This window comes from Chiloscyllium punctatum, chromosome 3 (genome assembly GCF_047496795.1).
Source record: "Chiloscyllium punctatum isolate Juve2018m chromosome 3, sChiPun1.3, whole genome shotgun sequence".
Lineage (NCBI taxonomy): Eukaryota > Metazoa > Chordata > Chondrichthyes > Orectolobiformes > Hemiscylliidae > Chiloscyllium > Chiloscyllium punctatum.
In genome coordinates this window covers 122398193-122417516 of record NC_092741.1, presented here as the reverse complement: position 1 = coordinate 122417516, position 19324 = coordinate 122398193, and the positions used below count along the sequence as shown (strand labels likewise).

At 39.8% G+C, this 19324-nt stretch overlaps 1 protein-coding gene across 3 annotated transcripts in view; it reads left to right on the top strand.

Annotated features, from left to right (window-relative positions):
• elp3 (elongator acetyltransferase complex subunit 3) overlaps positions 1-19324 on the top strand; it is a 116965-nt gene that overhangs the window by 73088 nt on the left and 24553 nt on the right. For all 3 annotated transcript variants that reach the window (XM_072560024.1, XM_072560041.1, XM_072560033.1), the window contains 4 exons: positions 5436-5526; positions 5888-5953; positions 7990-8217; positions 13703-13784. In XM_072560024.1, the coding sequence (XP_072416125.1) occupies positions 5436-5526; positions 5888-5953; positions 7990-8217; positions 13703-13784 (467 nt within the window). The remainder of the gene's footprint in view (positions 1-5435; positions 5527-5887; positions 5954-7989; positions 8218-13702; positions 13785-19324) is intronic.

The following is a 19324-nucleotide window of genomic DNA, read 5'->3' as shown; positions in this document are numbered from 1 at the left end:
CATAGTTTTGCTCACTCAGTTAATCGATGTCCTTTTATAACTACCTGCTCCACCTACATAACTTGAGTTCTAATATCTTCAGTATTATAATGTATCTAAGAGTAAAAATCCAATTTCCACATGACATAGTGAAGTAGAAGCACACTGCTATTATACTGCATACTGAAAAATGTTGCCACAGGAGTTTTGAGGCTAGCTTGGTATTTTGTTCTTTGGGGATCGATAAATGTGTTTTCTGCCCATAAAGCAATCTATTGAAGAATGATTATTGTGCTCTGTATTGCATTGTATGCTTGAAAATCTTTTAAATCCGACTTAAAATTAGCCCCTTTAAAAAGTAAATGACACTTCGAATCTACACTGGTGCAGTAAAATGGACTGAGTGAAGAATGATATGCCCACGTCACTTGTATCAGCAGAATTCTTAAATTATTGACTCACTTGTGATTTCCATCCTTTCTCCCTGCTATCTATGTTTGAAAGTTATGAGTTAATTTGTCTGCTGTGATCAGTGTCTTTTGACTATCTCGTAACTGGCATATGGGTCACCAGTTCTCTTTTATTTCCACGCGTATGTGTGTGATAAAAGAGCTGCTTTACGAAGGGTCATTATTTCAAATTTGCAGCTCAGAAAACTTTAAATTGGGGGGGAGCAAATTGGATCAAACTGCTCAACATGATGAACTGACGTGAAATGCAAGCAAGTCATATCCAAAGTGCTGAGGTGTTGTGATAATTGAAGAAGTGGAAAACAAAGGAGCTGAAATGGACAGTAATTTAGAAAGGAAATTTAAAGGAGATGGAAAATACTGCAAGTTCTCTCTCCTCTCTCATAAATAATGGGAACACTGCCATATATACAATGTATAATGTACGTGTTACTGAACAATCTCACATTTCCTAGTTTGAATATTCCCTCCCAGAGAGAGTTGCCCTTCTTTGTTTTTGCTCCAGTTTAATGATCTGGATTATAAATTGGTAATGTGGGGACTGGGATTAGATCACTGTTTTCAAATTGATTCCTGGAGCAATTCTATTTCTCCTACAATGTTCTTGAGAGGAGAGTCCTTTTAGTATTTGTGGCTCATCTGTCTAGTTAGTCCATACCCTTCCTTTTAGCCTCAATACATCATCCAACTATCTTCTAAATTACAGGTTTGCTGCCTCCACCACTCTATCCATGTCTTTATCACCCTTTGTGAAGAGAGTTTCTTGCTATTACTACCATGTTTTACTAGTTTGAACCTGTGCCTCTTGCCTAGCTTTTTTATGTGTCTCTTCAGGATCACCTTTTGGCTGTGCCTTTCCAAATTTGAAAAAAGGTCAGTCCATATCTGCATTTTCTATTCTTAACACAGTTCTGTAATTTACTGGGTGAATTGTATGCCTTTTCCCTGCATCACCCCAATTTTAATAGAAATCAGACTTGTTTTATCACACTCTTTTTACAACCGTAGGACATCCCAAAGTACGTTCAAGTCAGTGAAGGACATTGGAAGTGCAATCAGCCTTATAGGAAAATGTGGCAACCAGTTTTTGCACAGAGCAATCTCAACATAGCAGTATGAAATGGTAACATGTTAAAGACCTAGTAAATGGCTTTAATAATGATTAGGAAATTAAAGTTTCCTAGGACTCATAAGAAAGCTCTTCTGTTTTTTAAAATAATACTATTTTGATTTTGCCTATGTCCCTGAAAGGCAGGTGGAGCTTGGGTCCTCACCACAAAGATGAAACCTCCAACAGTGTAGGTTGGAGCCTGTTAGTTTGCTGCTTTATTGAAATAGCCCTCTTTGTTCATTTGCAGAGTCTCATCAGCCGCTTGGTGTGAAATGGAATATTATCTCCCATCTAGTCCCTGCCTAAAATAATTCCACTGTAAAGAAATAAATAATGTAAACACAAGAAAACATGCTGAAGGTTCAGAATAGCCTTCTGCTATGGCTGCTGTCATTGACTGTGTGCCATGCTTGGAGATCAAGTCTGCTTATAATTTTTTTTTAACTCCCTACAGTGTGGAAACAGGCCCATCGGCCCAACAAGTCTACACCCACCCTCCAAAGAGTAACCCATTTCCCTCTGACTAATGCACCTAACACTATTGGCAATTTAGCATGACCAATCCACCTGACCTGCACATCTTTGTGATTGTGGGAGGAAACCGGAATACCCGGAGGAAACGCACGCAGACGCAGGGAAAATGTGCAAACTCCACACAGACAGTCACCCAAGGCAGGAATTGAAGCCGGGTCCCTGGCGCTGTGAGGCTGCAGTGCTAGCCACCGTGCCACCCATAAAACAGGAGCATTAACATAGAACATTACAGCGCAGTACAGGCCCTTCAGCCCTCGATGTTGCGCCGACCTGTCATACCAATCTGAAGCCCATCTAACCTACACTATTCCATGCGCGTCCATATGCTTGTCCAATGACAATTTAAATGTACTTAAAGTTGGCGAATCTACTACTGTTGCAGGCAAGGCATTCCATACCCTTACTACTCTCTGAGTAAAGAAACTATCTCTGACATCTGTCTATATCTATCACCCCTCTATTAATAAAAGGTAAAACACTGTAAGCCTTCTTAACAACCCTGTCAACCTGGGTGGCAACTTTCAAGGATCTGTGTACACGGACACCAAGATCTCTCTGCTTATCTACACTACCAAGGATCTAACCACTAGCCCAGTACTTTGCATTCTGGTTACTCCGACCAAAGTGAATCACCTCTCACTTGTCCACATTAAACTCCATTTGCCATCTCTCAGCCTAGCTCTGCAACTTATCTATGTCTCTCTGTGACCTACAACATCCTTTCTCACTATCCACAACTCCACCGACCTTAGTGTCATGTGCAAATTTACTAACCAACCCTTCTACACACTCATCCAGGTCGTTTATAAAAATGACGAACAGCAGTAGACCCAACATCAACCCTTGTGGTACACCACTAGTAACTGGACTCCAGGATGAATATTTCCCATAAACCACCACCCTCTGTCTTCTTTCAGCTAGCCAATTACTCATCCAAACTGCTATATCTCCCACAATCCCATTCCTTCGCATTCTGTACAATAGCATACTGTGGGGAACCTTATCGAACGCCTTGCTGAAATCCATGTACACCACATCAACCAGTTTACTCTCATCTATCTGTTTGGTCACCTTCTCAAAGAACTCAGTAAGGTTTGTGAGACACGACCTACCCTTCACAAAACCATGCTGACTATCTCTAATCAAATTATTCTTTTCTAGATGATTATAAATCCTATCTCTTATAACCTTTTCCGACATTTTACCAACAACTGAAGTAAGGCTCACTGGTCTATAATTACCAGGGTTGTCTCTACTCCCCTTCTTGAACGGGGGAACCACATTTGCTATCCTCCAGTTTCTGGCGCTATTCCTGTAGACAATGACGATTTAAAGATAAATGCCAAAGGCTTGGCACCCTCCTCCCTGGCTTCCCAGAGGATCCTAGGATAAATCCCATCCGGCCCAGGGGACTTATCTATTTTCACACTCTGCAAGATTTCTAATACCTCTTCCTTGTGAACCTCAATCCCACCTAGTCTAGTAGCCTGTCAGTATTCTCCTCGACAACATTGTTGTTTTCTACAGTGAATACTGTCGAAAACACTAGGCAGCAGTGGGAGTCGAACCCATGCCTCTGAGGAGGCTGCAACCTGAACCCAGCGTCTTAGACCACTCCACCATAGCCCAAGTAATTCTGATTGCTCCTCTCTCAAAAACTGGGCTATGTCCTTAGTTAAAAACAGTATTCCATTTGACCTTGGTGCTATGTAACCATACAAGATTTTGAATTTTTTTCTCATGAATAGCTGATTGTCCCTTTTTTATATGAGCTTAGCCAGTTTGGTCAGATTTTGGTCAATTTTCATTTGATGCACTGTCATTACTTGATCTGCACCCCACATTTCTACACCTACTGCTTTTCTCACACTGCAACCTGCCTCAAACATTCAAAAAACAACAAACACAATTTTCTGTGTGTTCTGATCTTTGCAAACTAGGTACTTTCGTGATGCATAGCTTTTTGATCCTATCTAGATCTGAGCTTGAATCTCGAGCTAGACCTTGATAAAGGGAAATAGAAGATGTAGTATTTGGATTTCCAGAAGGCATTTGATAAGGTGCCACATAAAAGCATTATTGCAGAAGTTAGGAGCTCACATTATGACGGGGCTAATCAATGGATTTTGAATTGATTTCCACACAGAACAAACTCACAATTAATAGGTCTTTTCAGGGTGGAAAGGCGTAACTAGTAGACTGTTACAAAGTTTGGTTCTCGGGCCCCAGTGATTTACTACACATATTCATAACTTGGATGTGGAGGGTAGAGTGTAATCCAGCCAAATTTGTTGACAATGCAAAAATAGTTGGGAAGGCATTTTGCGATGAGGAAATCAGAGAATATAGATAGATTGAAGTGGGCAAAAATGGCTTTTAATGTTGAAAAGTAAAAGGTCATGCTTTGGTCAGAAGAATCAAAAGGCAGACTATTGCTCAAAAGGAGAGACTCCAAAAAAGTGCAGCACAGCAGGATCTGGGCATTTTTGTGCATGAGACAAAAGGTTAGCACATAGGTTCAGCATCTAGTGAAGGAGGCAAATGGAATTTTGGCCTTTATTGCTAGGAGATTGGAGTTTGAAAATAAGAATGTGTTGTTACATCTGTCTTAGAGTGTTAGTGAGGCCACATCTTAAGTATTATGTACAGTTATGGTCCCCATATATAAGAAAGAATATACTTGCTTTGGCGGCAGTTTAAAACAGATTCACGAGAGTGATTTCTGGAATGAAGGGGTTGACCTATCGAGAATTACTAAGCAGGTTAGGCTTTTATTTATTTGACTTTAGACCATGGAGGGTGGATCTTGTGAATACATATTCTTGACTTGTTATGATTTTATTTGTATCACTTAGCTTTTCTCTACTTTTAAGCTATATTTAACCCCCTTATGTAGCCACTGAAGCTTCCTTTGTTTTGCTGCTATTCATGCAATTGTCCATTGCTCCATCCTCCCTAGTCATTGATTTCAATCAGTTTCCATAATTTGATGCATAAGCCATCTGTGTGCCTAACAAGTGAACACTGGAAGGGACCTTTTAAAAAAAATAGTTTCGAAGAACAGCTATCTGATGAAGAAGAATGTGAGGACTGCAATTGCTGGAGATTAGAGTTGTGAGTGTGGTGCTGGAAAAGCACAGCAGGTCAGGCAGCATCCGAGGAGCAGGAGAGTCGACATTCCTGATGAAGGGCTCTTGCCCAAAACGTCGATTCTCCTGCTCGTCCGATGCTGCCTGACCTGCTGTGCTTTTCCAGCACCACGCTCTCGACTCTGATGTGAACATATCTGCTCCTGCTATTTAGTGAAATCTGATGAATAGTTTGTATTTCTTCTAATGCAGAGACATCCCAATGCCCCTGGTCAGCTCTGGAGTGGAGCATGGGAACCTAAGAGAACTAGCCTTGGCCAGGATGAAAGATTGGGGAACTGAGGTAAAGTGTCAAAAGAAAATATACACTTTGTTCTAAAAAAAATGTATTTCTGCCTGATCAAATTTGTTACAATAGACATGTCATGTGATTAACAGAATAAAATATCCCAATCCAGTAAATAAATCTTTTAATCTATGATAGATATCCAATACGTTTGAGTTCTTAGCAATCTTTATTTTTTAAAAATTCAGCTTCTGCTGCCTCCATCTAAACAGTTATACAGTGCAATTATATCCAGGCAGTGAATGCTGCATGTTTGTATTATATCTCGCAAGAGACTGTGGAAGAAACATTTAATTATGAAGCGATTCTTCATAATTGAGCCTTAGAGATTTGACATTTTGTCGTGTATTATTCTCAGTGTCGCGATGTGCGAACGAGAGAGGTTGGAATCCAGGAAATTCATCACAAAGTGCGACCATATCAGGTAAGTGCAGCCCTCGCTATGAATGTACTGAATACATGCTTAGTACTTTTTTTGGGGGGGTGTCAGAAGGTGGTGGTCAGAGTGCCACACTTTACAATGCCCATATATTCCAGACTTTAAAAATGAGCCTTTCGTTTCTGAAACCTAGTTTTAAATATTTCATGGCATAAAAAATGTGTGGGTGAAGGTCTTTGCGTCCATTTAGTTTTTCTAGAAACTTACAATCTCTTCTTCCACGTGACAGCATCTTTTAGATTGTCATGACGGACTTACAGAATTGGTTGGTAATGAATGGTGCTCTGGTTTTGTTGGCTTTGTGAAGAATCACTGGGACTGTGTTCAAATGGCATGTGGTGAGGATGGTTAGAGGCTCAGATGTGGCACCTCTATGGAGTCACAGAGTCAGCATGGAAACAGACCCTTTGATCCAACTAGTCCATATTGACCATGTTCCCAAACTAAACTAGTCCCACCTGATCCTGACCGATTTCCCTGCAAACGTTTCCTATTCATATACTTAACCAAATATCTTTTAAACATTGCAATTGTACCCACATCCCCCACTTCCTCAGGAAGTTCATTCCACACACGAACTACCCTCTCCCTTGCATTTTGATTACTAATATGCTGGGGATCGCACATCCTGTCAACTGCTACTTCCACAGTATTTGATCCCATTCAGTGTGAGTCAGGCAACTGCTATCAGTTCACCGTTCGTGAAATGGTCAGTGATTGAACTGCACGCTATAAAGTGGAAGTAGTTCTTAAATTATAGGAAGCTTCACCATTCCCTATTTGCAGCAACTCTCAAAGCCTTATAAAAAAGTTTACACCTTCCTCCTTCTATGTGTTCCCTTGTGCATTTATATTCTTATCAGCATCATTACTCCTGGGTTATCAGATTGTAATCTGTGTGTTTCTTGAGTGACAGAAGTAATTTGGATGGTAAATAAGCATTGTACACTTAACTGAAGTGCTGAGGGGGATGGTAGCTGAGATTCTACTCCACATCATTTACTTCCTTACTAACTTTTGATTATCAGTTCTCAGGAGGGTAAAGTATGTTGAGCTGCAGCTCAGAGATAAATGCGAAGACAAAATAAAACAAAATTGTTTCTTAACAGGGTTGAGTGTGCATAATATCCAGAAGGTCACAATCACTGAATCTTCTGCATCTGAAAAACCTACCTGTGATCCTGATAGCAGATATTGTTGCACCAAACTGGCTTGATCCCTTGCAGATTTCAAGTAAACTTGAATAAATAAAGACATTTTCACCATAAATGGGGTCGAGTTTGGATGAGGTCAAAGGGTGGTCTTATGTCAGTGTTTAAAATGAAAAAGAATGTTATACAGTAGATGGAGAAAAAAACTCTTTCCTTCGGTTCAGAATCCAGAACAAATGGGTACAATCTTAATTGAGAACCAGGTCACTCAGGGAAGATGTCAGGGAGCATTAAGGGGTGATTTGGTAGAGGTTTTTAAAGTTACAAGTGGTCAGGACATTTTGCTTGAAGGTTTGAATTTGACTTTTCTTATCTCAAGGGTTGTGTGGCTCTGAAATACATTTATGGTGGTAGTGATTCAAACAAAGACCACATCGGCATTTACGAATAGTTTAGATGTATTGCAAATGCAATGAAGAATGAATGTAAATGAAACAGAATAGGCATATAGGATTATGGCTGCTGCTGTCAATGAGGATAACAACCAGTGAACTGGTTAGGCCAGATTGCCTGTTCCTGTGCTGTATTTTATAAGCTCTGTTTGCATGCCACTTCAGAGAAAAAAAAATTAAAGGCCTGTCCCCTGCAATAAAAGTGTCTGAGTTTGTGCTTAATTTGATAGTCTGCTCCCTGAAATGGCAGTGTCTGTATGTGTAGTTACTTTAATAGCCTGCTGCCTGCCATTAAAGGGTCTGAATGGGTAGTTATGTTAATAATCTGCCCTTGTCATGGGAGGGTCTAAGTGAGTAGTTAATTAAATAATCTTTCCTCTGTAGCACAAGAATCTTGAGTATGGTTAATTTCCTTCAGGTAGAATTGGTGAGAAGAGATTATGTTGCAAGTGGTGGCTGGGAAACATTCTTGTCCTATGAAGATCCAGAACAGGACATTCTAATCGGACTACTCCGCCTGCGGAAATGCTCTGAGGAAACGTTTAGAACAGAGCTGAAGGGAGGAGTGTCTATTGTGCGAGAACTCCATGTATATGGCAGTGTAGTGCCTGTCAGCGCGAGGGATCCATCCAAATTCCAACATCAGGTAAGGATAAAGCATTTGAGCAATTTAATTCCACAGGAACAATCACTGAAACCAACATAAGGATTTGTAAAAATTCTTATTTCAGCAAATGGTCATTTATTTTAATCTCCATTTGTTGACCCACATCAAACATTGCTAAAAGTAGACTAAAAGTTGAAAATCACACAACATCAGGTTATAGTCCAACAGGTTTAATTGGAACCACACTAGCTTTTGGAGCGCCGCTCCTTCATTAGGAGGAACCACCAGCAGCGCTCTGAAAGCTAGTGTGTTTCCAATTAAACCTGTTGGACTATAACCTGGTGTTATGTGATTTTTAACTTTGTACACCCCAGTCCAACACCGGCATCTCCAAATCATGACTAAAGGTTGAAGCTTTTTTGTCTTGCACTCATCAAACTAGGACACAAGAAACAAGTTTGAAAGAAAGACCATTTAACAATGAGAAGAGATGCTGATTGCTTGAGTCATCATCGGCATGGAGATGCAGCAGAACAGTTAACTATCAATCTTAATTCTCAGACCTGGGCAAGTAAATTCTAATTGGTCAGGGAGTTACCCCATGAAGATGGCAGAGTTTGACTGTCTCCATAATTCCTTTTTTTGAAAATGGTGCAATATATGTACAAATTTCTTTTCTCTACATGAAAAGTACTTCTACATGTAGCAATATGAACTTGTGCAAATGCATCACACTGTGGCCCAGCTGATGATTTTAAACTGACTTCTGGTGTAATTCTTAGCATGGTCTGGATTTTTTAAGAAATAATTTCGAAGAGTAGAATCACATCTAATGGTGGGACATATGTTTCTGAGGCTTGCAAGCATGGTCTGGATAATCACTAGTGACATGCTGCTAGCTGTGAATGATCAATGGGTTTTTGACACAGTCTGCCAGTTATTGGGACGTACGGCCACATACCAGGCATTACACCAGTACTGAAACTCATCTATCACATTACTGATTTGTGTAGTAGGCAAAATACCTTTATGGTTTGATAGCAACATCCTGCTGGTAGAGAAAAACACTCAAGGATTTACTGCATTATAGCAGCACGTGACAACTAATTTTACCTGTTGTCATTTTTGAGACACCTTTCCCTTCCCAGGTAATCTAAGGTAGAATGCGTAATGCTCAGAGTCAAATGTGGTGGGTACGGCCCTTTCTTGTGTTTTTGCAATGTACAGCAAGTGATGATTTGATCAGATCACACAAAATAGTCTTGTTATGTCTTACCTCCCATCAAGTTTACAAATTGAGAAGATGATTGGGGCTGTATTCATGAGGTTGCTAATAAAACTGGTCTTGTGTCTTGTGGGGACTGTAGGAATCCCCATATGTGCATTGACTGGTGAACAAAGGCTTTTGGCCATCATTCCATATAAAATGGTGTCTCTTCTTTCTAGTCTTTTTCTGATGAGTGCAAGAAAAAAACCCTGCAATTTCTAGTCTCCTTTTAGCTGATGATAAGTGAAATGGTCAGCCAACTGTCTTAGCTGAGGATTAATCACAGATCAGTGGAGGCATGTTTTATGGTTTATTTATTGTCACTTACATTTTATTATGAATAATACAGTAAAATACAGCAAAAAGCTTCAACAAAGCTGTACCATTTTGAATAATTTAAGAATAAAAAATATAAAAGATATCAAGTGAAAGAGAGTCTTGAGCCAGCTCACCAACGACACCAGTGCCACCACCCTTCCTCTACTGTTTCACCACCTACACCAGACCCACCAGCATAGAAGTCGCCATTCTCTGCAGGTGCCATCTCTTTGTTGCTGGGTCCACCTTGCCACTGCTGATGAGGGTCCCAAGCTGAACCTACATTCAACCCACAACCAGGGGTCCCTGGCTCCACTGCTGCCTTGATGATGCTAGGAGTCCCGATTCTGGGCATATCATGTTGCTGCCACCTCACCAGGAGTCCTGTTCTGGCCGCCTTCCTCTGAGATGTTGCCTTGCCACCGATACCATCTTGAAAAGTCTGCTGTCACTACCGCCTCCGATCATTGGAGATGCTTTGTCATCACTGCTGCTGCTAGTCCCGAATTCTGGGGGGGATGTCCCTGCCCGCTGCGGCTGCTGCCGCCATCGCCTCCGATTATCGAGAGAAGCCACCATTCCTTGTTGATTTTGCCGACTAACCTGCTGCAAAAGGCTCCAAAGAAAAGAAAATCAAAAGGGAAACAATGAAAGAGAAAGAGTATAATTAAAAGAAGAAGGGAAGAAGGCATGCAGGCGGATGAGCCGTGGGCAGGACCCTGCATGCAGCCCTGCTACTCCCCCATTTGCCATAATGCAAAAGAGTACTGAAACACCCCTTTTGTAACACTGCTTGCATGTTGTAAAAGTGTCATCATCCTGAAGTTGCATGCTACTTGCAATACAATAGTTGACCATTCAGCCTCATTGTCTCAGACTGTTTATGTATGACATGACCTCCTTCCACACTACTTTGTCTCATTTCATCAAATATAATATTTCTCTCTCTCTTCAATGCATTTATTCTGTTTGTCTCAACCACTATTTGTGTTTGTGAATTCCATTTTCTCTGAAGAAGCTTCTCTTGATTTCCCTCTAAGGATTGTTGGTGATTGTCCTATGGTAATGGTCCCTAGTTTTGCTCTTCACAAGCTTAAGCTGCCTTTGGGGCTCTGATGAAGTACTTCCATGATCTCACAGTTATGAGCTTTATTTTGACTGCCCAGACATTGAGGCCTGTCACTTGACATTGACAGTTCGGAAAAAAAACAATGGGCAGATAGATTACAAACTGGACCCATCACACAGCATTTGTTCAGATTTAGAAGGGTACTATGTTTGATGTCACTCTAGTAAAACCAATAAGCTCCTTGGGCTTCACTGAGTTTGCAAGATGCTTCAATATCTTTTTCATTATATTTCTCACTGATGGGGGGGCATTGTTGCTTGGTAAGGCAGTCAGGGCATGTTAACTCCATTTAGTTGTTGACCGACTCCTAAAGATTTAAAGCTAACATCTGTACATTGTCCAAGCTAACCTGTTATATATAAGAACTTCTTCTCCCTCTATTGTTACTGAATGTCAAAACTAATTTTTTGCATGGCATCTCTATGTGGCTAAGTAATCTACCTAGAAATATAGAGGTGTAGAACGTTTTCATTTCACTCATGAGTTTACCTCATTGAATGTATTTGCTGCTATTGAGAAATTTAACAAGAAATAAATGAGCCAGTGATAAATACGAGTGGTTAATGCTCACTTGTAAGAAGACCAATCCTGTATGTATAAAGAAAAATGTATTCAATTGTGATTTGTTGATAGCAACAGTGTTTAGTTGTTGAATTTTTCTCTTTTGAAGACCTTTGTAAAAATATGAATAAAATAAAAATTTGCATTGCTCTTAAACCTTAAATCAGGTTAAGCCATGTGATGTTGTATGGCCTAAATGTGTTGAATTCAAGTACTTTGGAACCTGTAATGTGAATTTCCATTGTTTGAAGTTAGGATTTCAATAGTAAGAAGGAATTTCCAATAGATGATTGCCATGCTTCATCAAAGACTTGGGCACAATTCCTAACTGTTCTGTTCCTGTTTTCATTATTCCTTCTTCTCCACTAGCTTCAGATATACATACACAATCAGAAGATTATTTGATTTGGCCTCAACCCTTCTGTCTCCCATATGTCATCTCAATATTACTTGAATCAGTTCACTGTCCTCACTTCAACCTCTTCCCTGCCGAAAGACTGTTGATGATTCTGAAAGTACTCACTCACCTGATTTTCTTCTTTTTCCATTTTACCCTGATGCCTTGTTAAAACAGTTATGCTTTACCATTCAGTATTTTGTGTATCTCATTTCCTCTTGCATCCTTTTGAAAAAAGAAATGAAGTACGATAAAAAAATGCAGGATTTCTTTTGATTAGGATAAAGCACTCTTCAAATACAGAACTCAACACGAAGTAGTTATCATTGTTATCCTTTTCATTCAGATCTCCATGTGTCAACCTTTTTATTTTATTTCATATAATTTGCATTTTATATCATTGTTAATATAAATAAATAATTCAGTATTGCACAAGTGAATATGGACGGGGAAAAAAATGCAAATGGAGTAGTTTTGAAAAGCAGTTACTGTTAAAATGAGGGAAATACAGTAGACAATTTATGTACAGGCTGTCATATTTTGTACACTACATCATTGACTGCCCTTTAAAAGTACTCCATCTGTTTCTTTGCATGTTTCCATTTAAGTGCTTTAGGGTGTCTATTTACACAAATAGCACTACATAATCAATAAATTACATTTGTAATTAAAAGGACTAGTGCGTGACGAAACTGAAATCTTGTGTTGCATTGTGAAGAGTCCTTTATCCTAAATAAAATTAATCAAGCATTTAAAACAAGGTGTCCTGTTGCTTTGACTAATGAATGCAATGAGGAATACGCTGTTAGGAAATGAAATATCTGGCAACAAGCAGAGGGTGAGGTAAAATCCAGAAAGAAAAGAGACTGGACACTGTTTTTCAAATCAAGAACCTATCTATCTCTTTCTTACACTTGATGATTTGGCATCTACAGTTGCTCTGAGGCAATATGTTCCACAAGTTAACCATCTGGCTAAAGAAATTCCTCCACATCTAAGTTCTAAAGGGTTATCCCTTCACTCTGAGGCTGACTTCTCGGGTCCTAGCCTCTCCTAGCAGTGGAAACATCATCTCCACAGCCACTCTATCCAGACCTCTCAGCATTTTGTAAGTGACAAATAAATTCATCCTCATCCTCAAAAGTGCATCAAGTACAGACAGAGTCCTCAACTGCTCCTCATCTGACAAACTGTTCATCCCCAGAATCGTTCTTGTAAGCCTCCTGTAGACCCCCTCCAATGCCAGCACATCCATCCTTGGATTGTGGCACCGAAACTGCTTACAATATTTCAAATGGGGTCTGACCAAAGCCTTATACAGCCTCAGCAGTACATCTCTTTAATCTAGCCTTCTTTAAATGAATGCTAATACTGTATTTGCTTTCTGAACTGCCAACTGCGCATTCATTTTAACTTTAAAAAAATCCTGAACTGTGACTCCCAAGTCCTTTTGTGCTTCAGATTTCTGAAGCAGTTCCCTGTTTAATAGGGAGAACAGAGGTGTAGATTATTTTTTAAAGTGCATAATTTCACATTTTCCCACATTTTATTCCATCTGCCACTTCTTTGCCCACACCTCTAGCCCGTCTGTAATCCATCGTTGCCCACTTTCCCATCACTTTCCCACAGCCTACCCACTCCTTCAGCACTACCAGTCCCTCCACCTACTTTGTGTCATCTGCCCTCAGTTCTTTCCTCTGAATCATGGTTCTTGCTTATCTGGAGTTGCCACTTTTGTACATATGAAATAGGGGTAGAAGTAGACATTCCACCCCTTGAGTCTGCTTTTCCATTCAGTAAAGTCATGGCTGATCTGTATAGTTGATCAGTTTTGTTAAAATTTGTTTTCCAGGGTTTCGGAATGCTTTTAATGGAAGAGGCAGAACGGATTGCTCAAGAAGAACACGGATCATCCAAAATAGCTGTTATTTCAGGTAACCTTCACTTATAGTTCGTAGAATGAAGGTATAGTTGATATGACTAACAGTTTTTAAGTATAAGGCTTGCTCTCTCTCTTTCCAGCACACACACTTAAGTATAGTGTGTTTTACTAATTCTTTGTAATAATTCTCTTTGAAGAAGCATGGATATGAGCATCAGCAGAAAATAGAGGTGTAAGGATTTGGCACAAAATGTAACAGACTTCAAAACATAACTCATTGTTACTTTTAATATATGTAAAATTTAAGTTGTTTTTTGGTAATTTGGGATTTGGTGCACAGGAAGTGAATAGTAAAGAAGAGTACTCTTTCCCAGCTTGGGAACACAGGAATAGGATTCAAAATTGTTCCACCATTCATTTAGATCATGGCTGATCTGTATAGCAACTCTATCTGTCTACTCTGCTTCCCTAACTTTAAGTACAGTTATTCAACAAAAATCCATTAACCTCAGCCATTCAGAGGAAAATGTTCAGATTTCCACTACCCATTGTGTAAAGAAGCTGATTCTGACATTTCTCGTAGATTTTAATGGGAATGTCCAGATGTCAAAATACTCTTGCTTAAGATCTGTTTTTTCTTTATAAAAATGGATCATTTGCCCTTTATTACTGTGGTAATGCTTCATCTATACTTCCATTACTTTTTTTTCACCATTTCTCATGTTCTGTTTATAATTTGACCTTGAGAGATAGTCAATGCTGGCAATGTAGTATTTATCATACATCATTGGTGGTCCTGAATGCATCACTACATAGGATAAGACTAGAATCACATTGTGCGGTGGGGTAGTTAGATAACCAGCTATGTTTTTACAACATTTTACAGATATTACTGCGTTTCAACACAAATTAGTCATGGTTTCATCTGCAACACAGCACACAACAATTAATCTTCATGCTCTACATGGATGAATGCCCTAAATATGCGTGAGTCTAGAATGAGTGGTCCTGCTGGACTGTCCAACATCCTGATCATGTGACAGCAGTTGAACTGAGCATGTTTGGGAACACTGCTTCCAACATTTAGCAATCCCATCTGGTGTGCTGGTTCATTAGCCGAGTATTGGACACAATTGTCACTGATGGCATTTGTTCTGTCATTACATTCTGAAAGCTGATATTATCATTGAGGAACTGCTGCTCCATAAATTATAAATGACTAAGGGGACTGGTAGCAAACTGAACATTGAAAGATGATGGCAATCTCATTGTACTCTCATTAACAATAAAGTAAAGGATATTATAGCTGTAACTAGAGAGATGGGCAGCAGATCAGATTAACTTGTCACTTTTTTTGTTGCTGATTCCAGCTTACCATTGCATTCAACTAATATTTCACAGTCTTAGCAAAGGTCAGTGTGCCATTCCAGTGAAGAAAGTATTTGCAAAGAAAAGCAGTTTTCTTATGCCCATATATATGAGAATATTATCTTTATTTATTTGTATTATCGGTGAACCAGTCACCACATCCATGCAGCATTCGGCCTATCGTGTCCATGCTAGCTCTATATGATAGTCCCACTTCTCTGTTTTTTTTCAATAGTCCGGCAAATAGTTCCTTTTCAAGTATTTAATTCCACGTTGAAAGTTACTGTTAAGTTATTCGCTTTCAGTCAGGTTCCAACAAGTCATGGCATGAAAAGAAATCACCTCTCTATGGCTTTTGCTCTCTGGTTGAAGATACTCCTTCCAGTTCAAACAATTTATGCACATCTGCTCTATCAAAACTCTTAACAGTTTTGAACATCACTACTAACTCTTCTCTTGACCTTTTCTGGGCTCAGGAGAGCAAGTTGAACTTCTCCAGTTTCTCCACGTAACTGAATTCTGTCATGCCTGGTGTTATTCAGTCAATCTCTGCTGCACCCTCTCCATAGCCTGACATTCTTCATTAAGTGTGTTGCCTAGAATTGATACAATGCCTTTGATTGTCTGGGAGTATAAGGACGGTTCAGGACAAAATGAAATTGTTTACATGATCTCTTCTTCAATGATTATTTTCATTAATGAGTTCTGCAGATTTGGGACCACTGTTGCTCTGAGGTATATTTGCACACATGCCCTGGCAATCTGGAATGCACCATATTGAAATAAACAGGCTTTTCCACATTTGTGAAAGCCCAATGACATTTTAAAATGTAAATTGCCCTTGCACAAAAGAAGAAATGTTCAGGAGTGTGTTTGGCACTCCTAAAAGATTAGAGGGAACAAAGAAAGATTAGAGGGAACACTCTCAGTCCACTATGTAAGAGAAACTCCTCCTGTTCCTGGTCTTAAATATCTTGCATATAAGCTTATATCCAGGTCTACTTTTCATAGAATCCCTACAGTACAGAAGCAGGCTATTCGAGTCCACACCACCCCTCCGAAGAGCATACAACCCAGACCCAACCCCCTACCCTATTCTGTAACGCCACATTTCCCATGGCTAACCCATCTAGCCTGCACATCCCTGGACGCTACGTGTGATTTAGTGTGGCCAATCTATCTAACCTGCACATCTTTGCTCTGTGGGAGGAAATCCGTGCAGACAAAGGGAGAATGTGCAAACTCTTGGATCTTCCCAGATTGCTCTGGGAATTGTATTTATCATCTGTGCCCTCCCTTTGTAATTTTACAGGGTTATGTCTTCTGTCCTTAAAAAAAAGTCTAAATTTTTCAACTCCATTATATTTGTAACCTCTTGTATTGAGCGGAATCCCATTGACTCAGCACTTTCTTTTGATACAATATCATGGCTATGTTGCAGGTCCCAGAGTTCCCACCATGGTCTTACTGGAGTTTGACACCAACTTATCCTGGCAATCGAGATGACACATTCTCGGGTCACCTATAGTATAGATGTCAGAGACAATGCCTAGATCAGTCAGTCATCCCTACACTGCTGTAGTTTTAAGTATTTTAATCCCAGTTTCAGATAAAGGAATTCCCAGTGTGACTGAGTCCACATTACATACTAGTTGCCTATAATATGATCAGTATCACAAATTTAATATAAATGGGATATTGATGGCCCCTCTTTCCCCAATACCATCATTTACTTCTCCCTCTCACTATCATTTGCCTTCCCACTATTACCTCTTCTTGTTTGCCATCCACCTCTCCTCCTACCCCCATGATGTCTACCTCCTCTACTTACCGATCACTATGTCTAACCATCTGCCCTGCTCACTGTCTAAGTGTAGTAGACAACATCAGAATAAAACAGGAAAGTTGGCACAACCATGGCTAAGAAGGAATAGTATCAGATCCAAGGAGGGATTATTTAAAAATCGGTTAAGAAAATCAGCATACCTGAGGACTGGGAGCAGTTTAGGTTTCAGCAAAGGAAGAAAAGGAATTGATTAAGAGAGGGAAAATACGAGTACTAGAATAAGCTTGCAGGAATATACAAACTGAATATAAACCTTCTATAGGTATGTGAAGAGAAAAAGATTAAGGAGGACAATGTAGGTTCTTTATAATCAGAAACAGGGGGCGTTCTAATGGGGAACAAAGAAATGGCAAATCAATTAAATGCATATTTTGGTTCTGCTTTCTCAAAGGGGGACACGAATAACATCCCAAAAATGTTGGGAACACTGGTTACAGTGAAAGGGAGGATCTGCAGGCAATCAATATTAGTGGGGAAATGGGTTTTAGGGAAATTGATGGGATTAAAGGCCAAAAAGCCCAGGGGCTGATAAGATAATTTACATCCCCAGAGTCGTAGAGATGTACAGCATGGAAACAGACCCTTCGGTCCAACTCGTCCATGCTGACCAGAGATCCCAACCCAATCTAGTCCCTCCTTCCAGCACCCGGCTCATATCCCCCCAAACCCTTTCTATTCATATACCCATCCAAATGCCTCTTAAATGTTGTAATTGTTCTAGCCTCCACCACTTCCTCTGGCAGCTCATTCCATAAACGCACCACTCTTTGCGTGAAAAAGTTGCCTCTTAGGTCTCTTATATTTTTCCCTCTCACCCTAAACCTATGCCCTCTAGTTCTGGACTCCCCCACCCCAGGGAAAAGACTTTGTCGATTTATCCTATCCATGCCCCTCATGGATTTTATAAGCCTCTATAAGGTCACCCCTCAGCTTCTGACACTCCAGGGAAAACAGCTCCAGCCTATTCAACCTCTCCCTATAGCTCAACTCCTCCGTGGTCCTAGAAATACTGGATGCATTGATGGTCATCTTTCAACATGCTGTAAACTCTTCGAACATTTACTGTGGATTGAAGGGTAGCTGATATAATTTCACTATTTTAAAAAAGGAGGTAGAGAGAAAACGGAAATGCATAGCTGGAAAGATGCTAGCCTCCATTATAAAAGATTTAATAACAGAGGGCTTGGAAAACAATCAGTAGATTAGACAGAGTCAGCATAGATTTACGAAAGGGAAATTATGCTTGACAAACTTACTGGTATTTTTCAATGGTATAACTAGTAGAGTTGATAAGGGCAGCCAGTGGATGCGTCTATTTAAACTTTAAGAAGGCTTTCGATAAGGTCCCTAATAAGAAATTAAGGGATAGTGTACTGACATTGATAAAAAATTGTTTGGTAGACAGGAAACAAGCAATAGGAATAATTTTTGTTTTCCTAGTGACAGATACTAACTAGTGGGGTATCGCAGTGTTTCAACCCCAGCTATTCACAATGTATATTAATGATGTAGATGAAAAAACTATCTGTAATATTTCAAGTTTTGATGGATTTGGAGGGATATAGGCCAAGAGCAGGCAGGTGGGACTAGTTTAGTTGGGGATTATGTTCAGCATGGTGCTGTATGAATCTGGGACTATGACTCCATGACACACAGCTGGATGGGCTGGTGAATGTTGACGAGTATGTAGAGATGCTTCACTGTGATTTGGGCAAGTTGAATGAGTGGCAAATGCAATGTAGATGAATTATAGCATTGATAAATGTGAGGTTATCCACTTTGGTAGCAAAAACAAGAAGGCAGATTATGATCTGAATAGAGAAATTGGGGAAAGAGGTGATGCAATGAAACCTGGGTGCACTTGTACACCAGCTACTGAAAGTGAGCCTGCAGGCAAATGGTATTGTTAACCTTCATAGCAAGAAGATTCGAATACAAGAGCAAGTCTTGCTGCACATGTACAGGGTATTGGTGAGAACACACCTGGAGTATTATGTGCAATTTTGGTGTCCTTCTCTGGCTACTGGGGGAGTGCACTTGAGGTTTGCAGATATATTTGTGGGACTGATTCCTTAAACTAAATAGTGGGATGGTTGGTAAGTTCAGTTGCATGAAAAATTATAAAGTCGGAGAAGAAGGTAGGATTGCTGGTTAGTGATGGAGTTGATTGTTAACGAGAAATAAAAGGAAGGGACAGCATGTGTGAATGTCACATTGTATCGAGGAACCATGTAGGTATAGGGAAATCCTATAAAAGAACAAATTTAAAGCTTAATGCACAAAACATTTGGAATAAGGTAGACGAACTGATGCTGTGAATTGAGGTAAATTGATGTTGCAAGGACTTTAAATTAGTTTACGGGGGAGGGCTCAAGAGA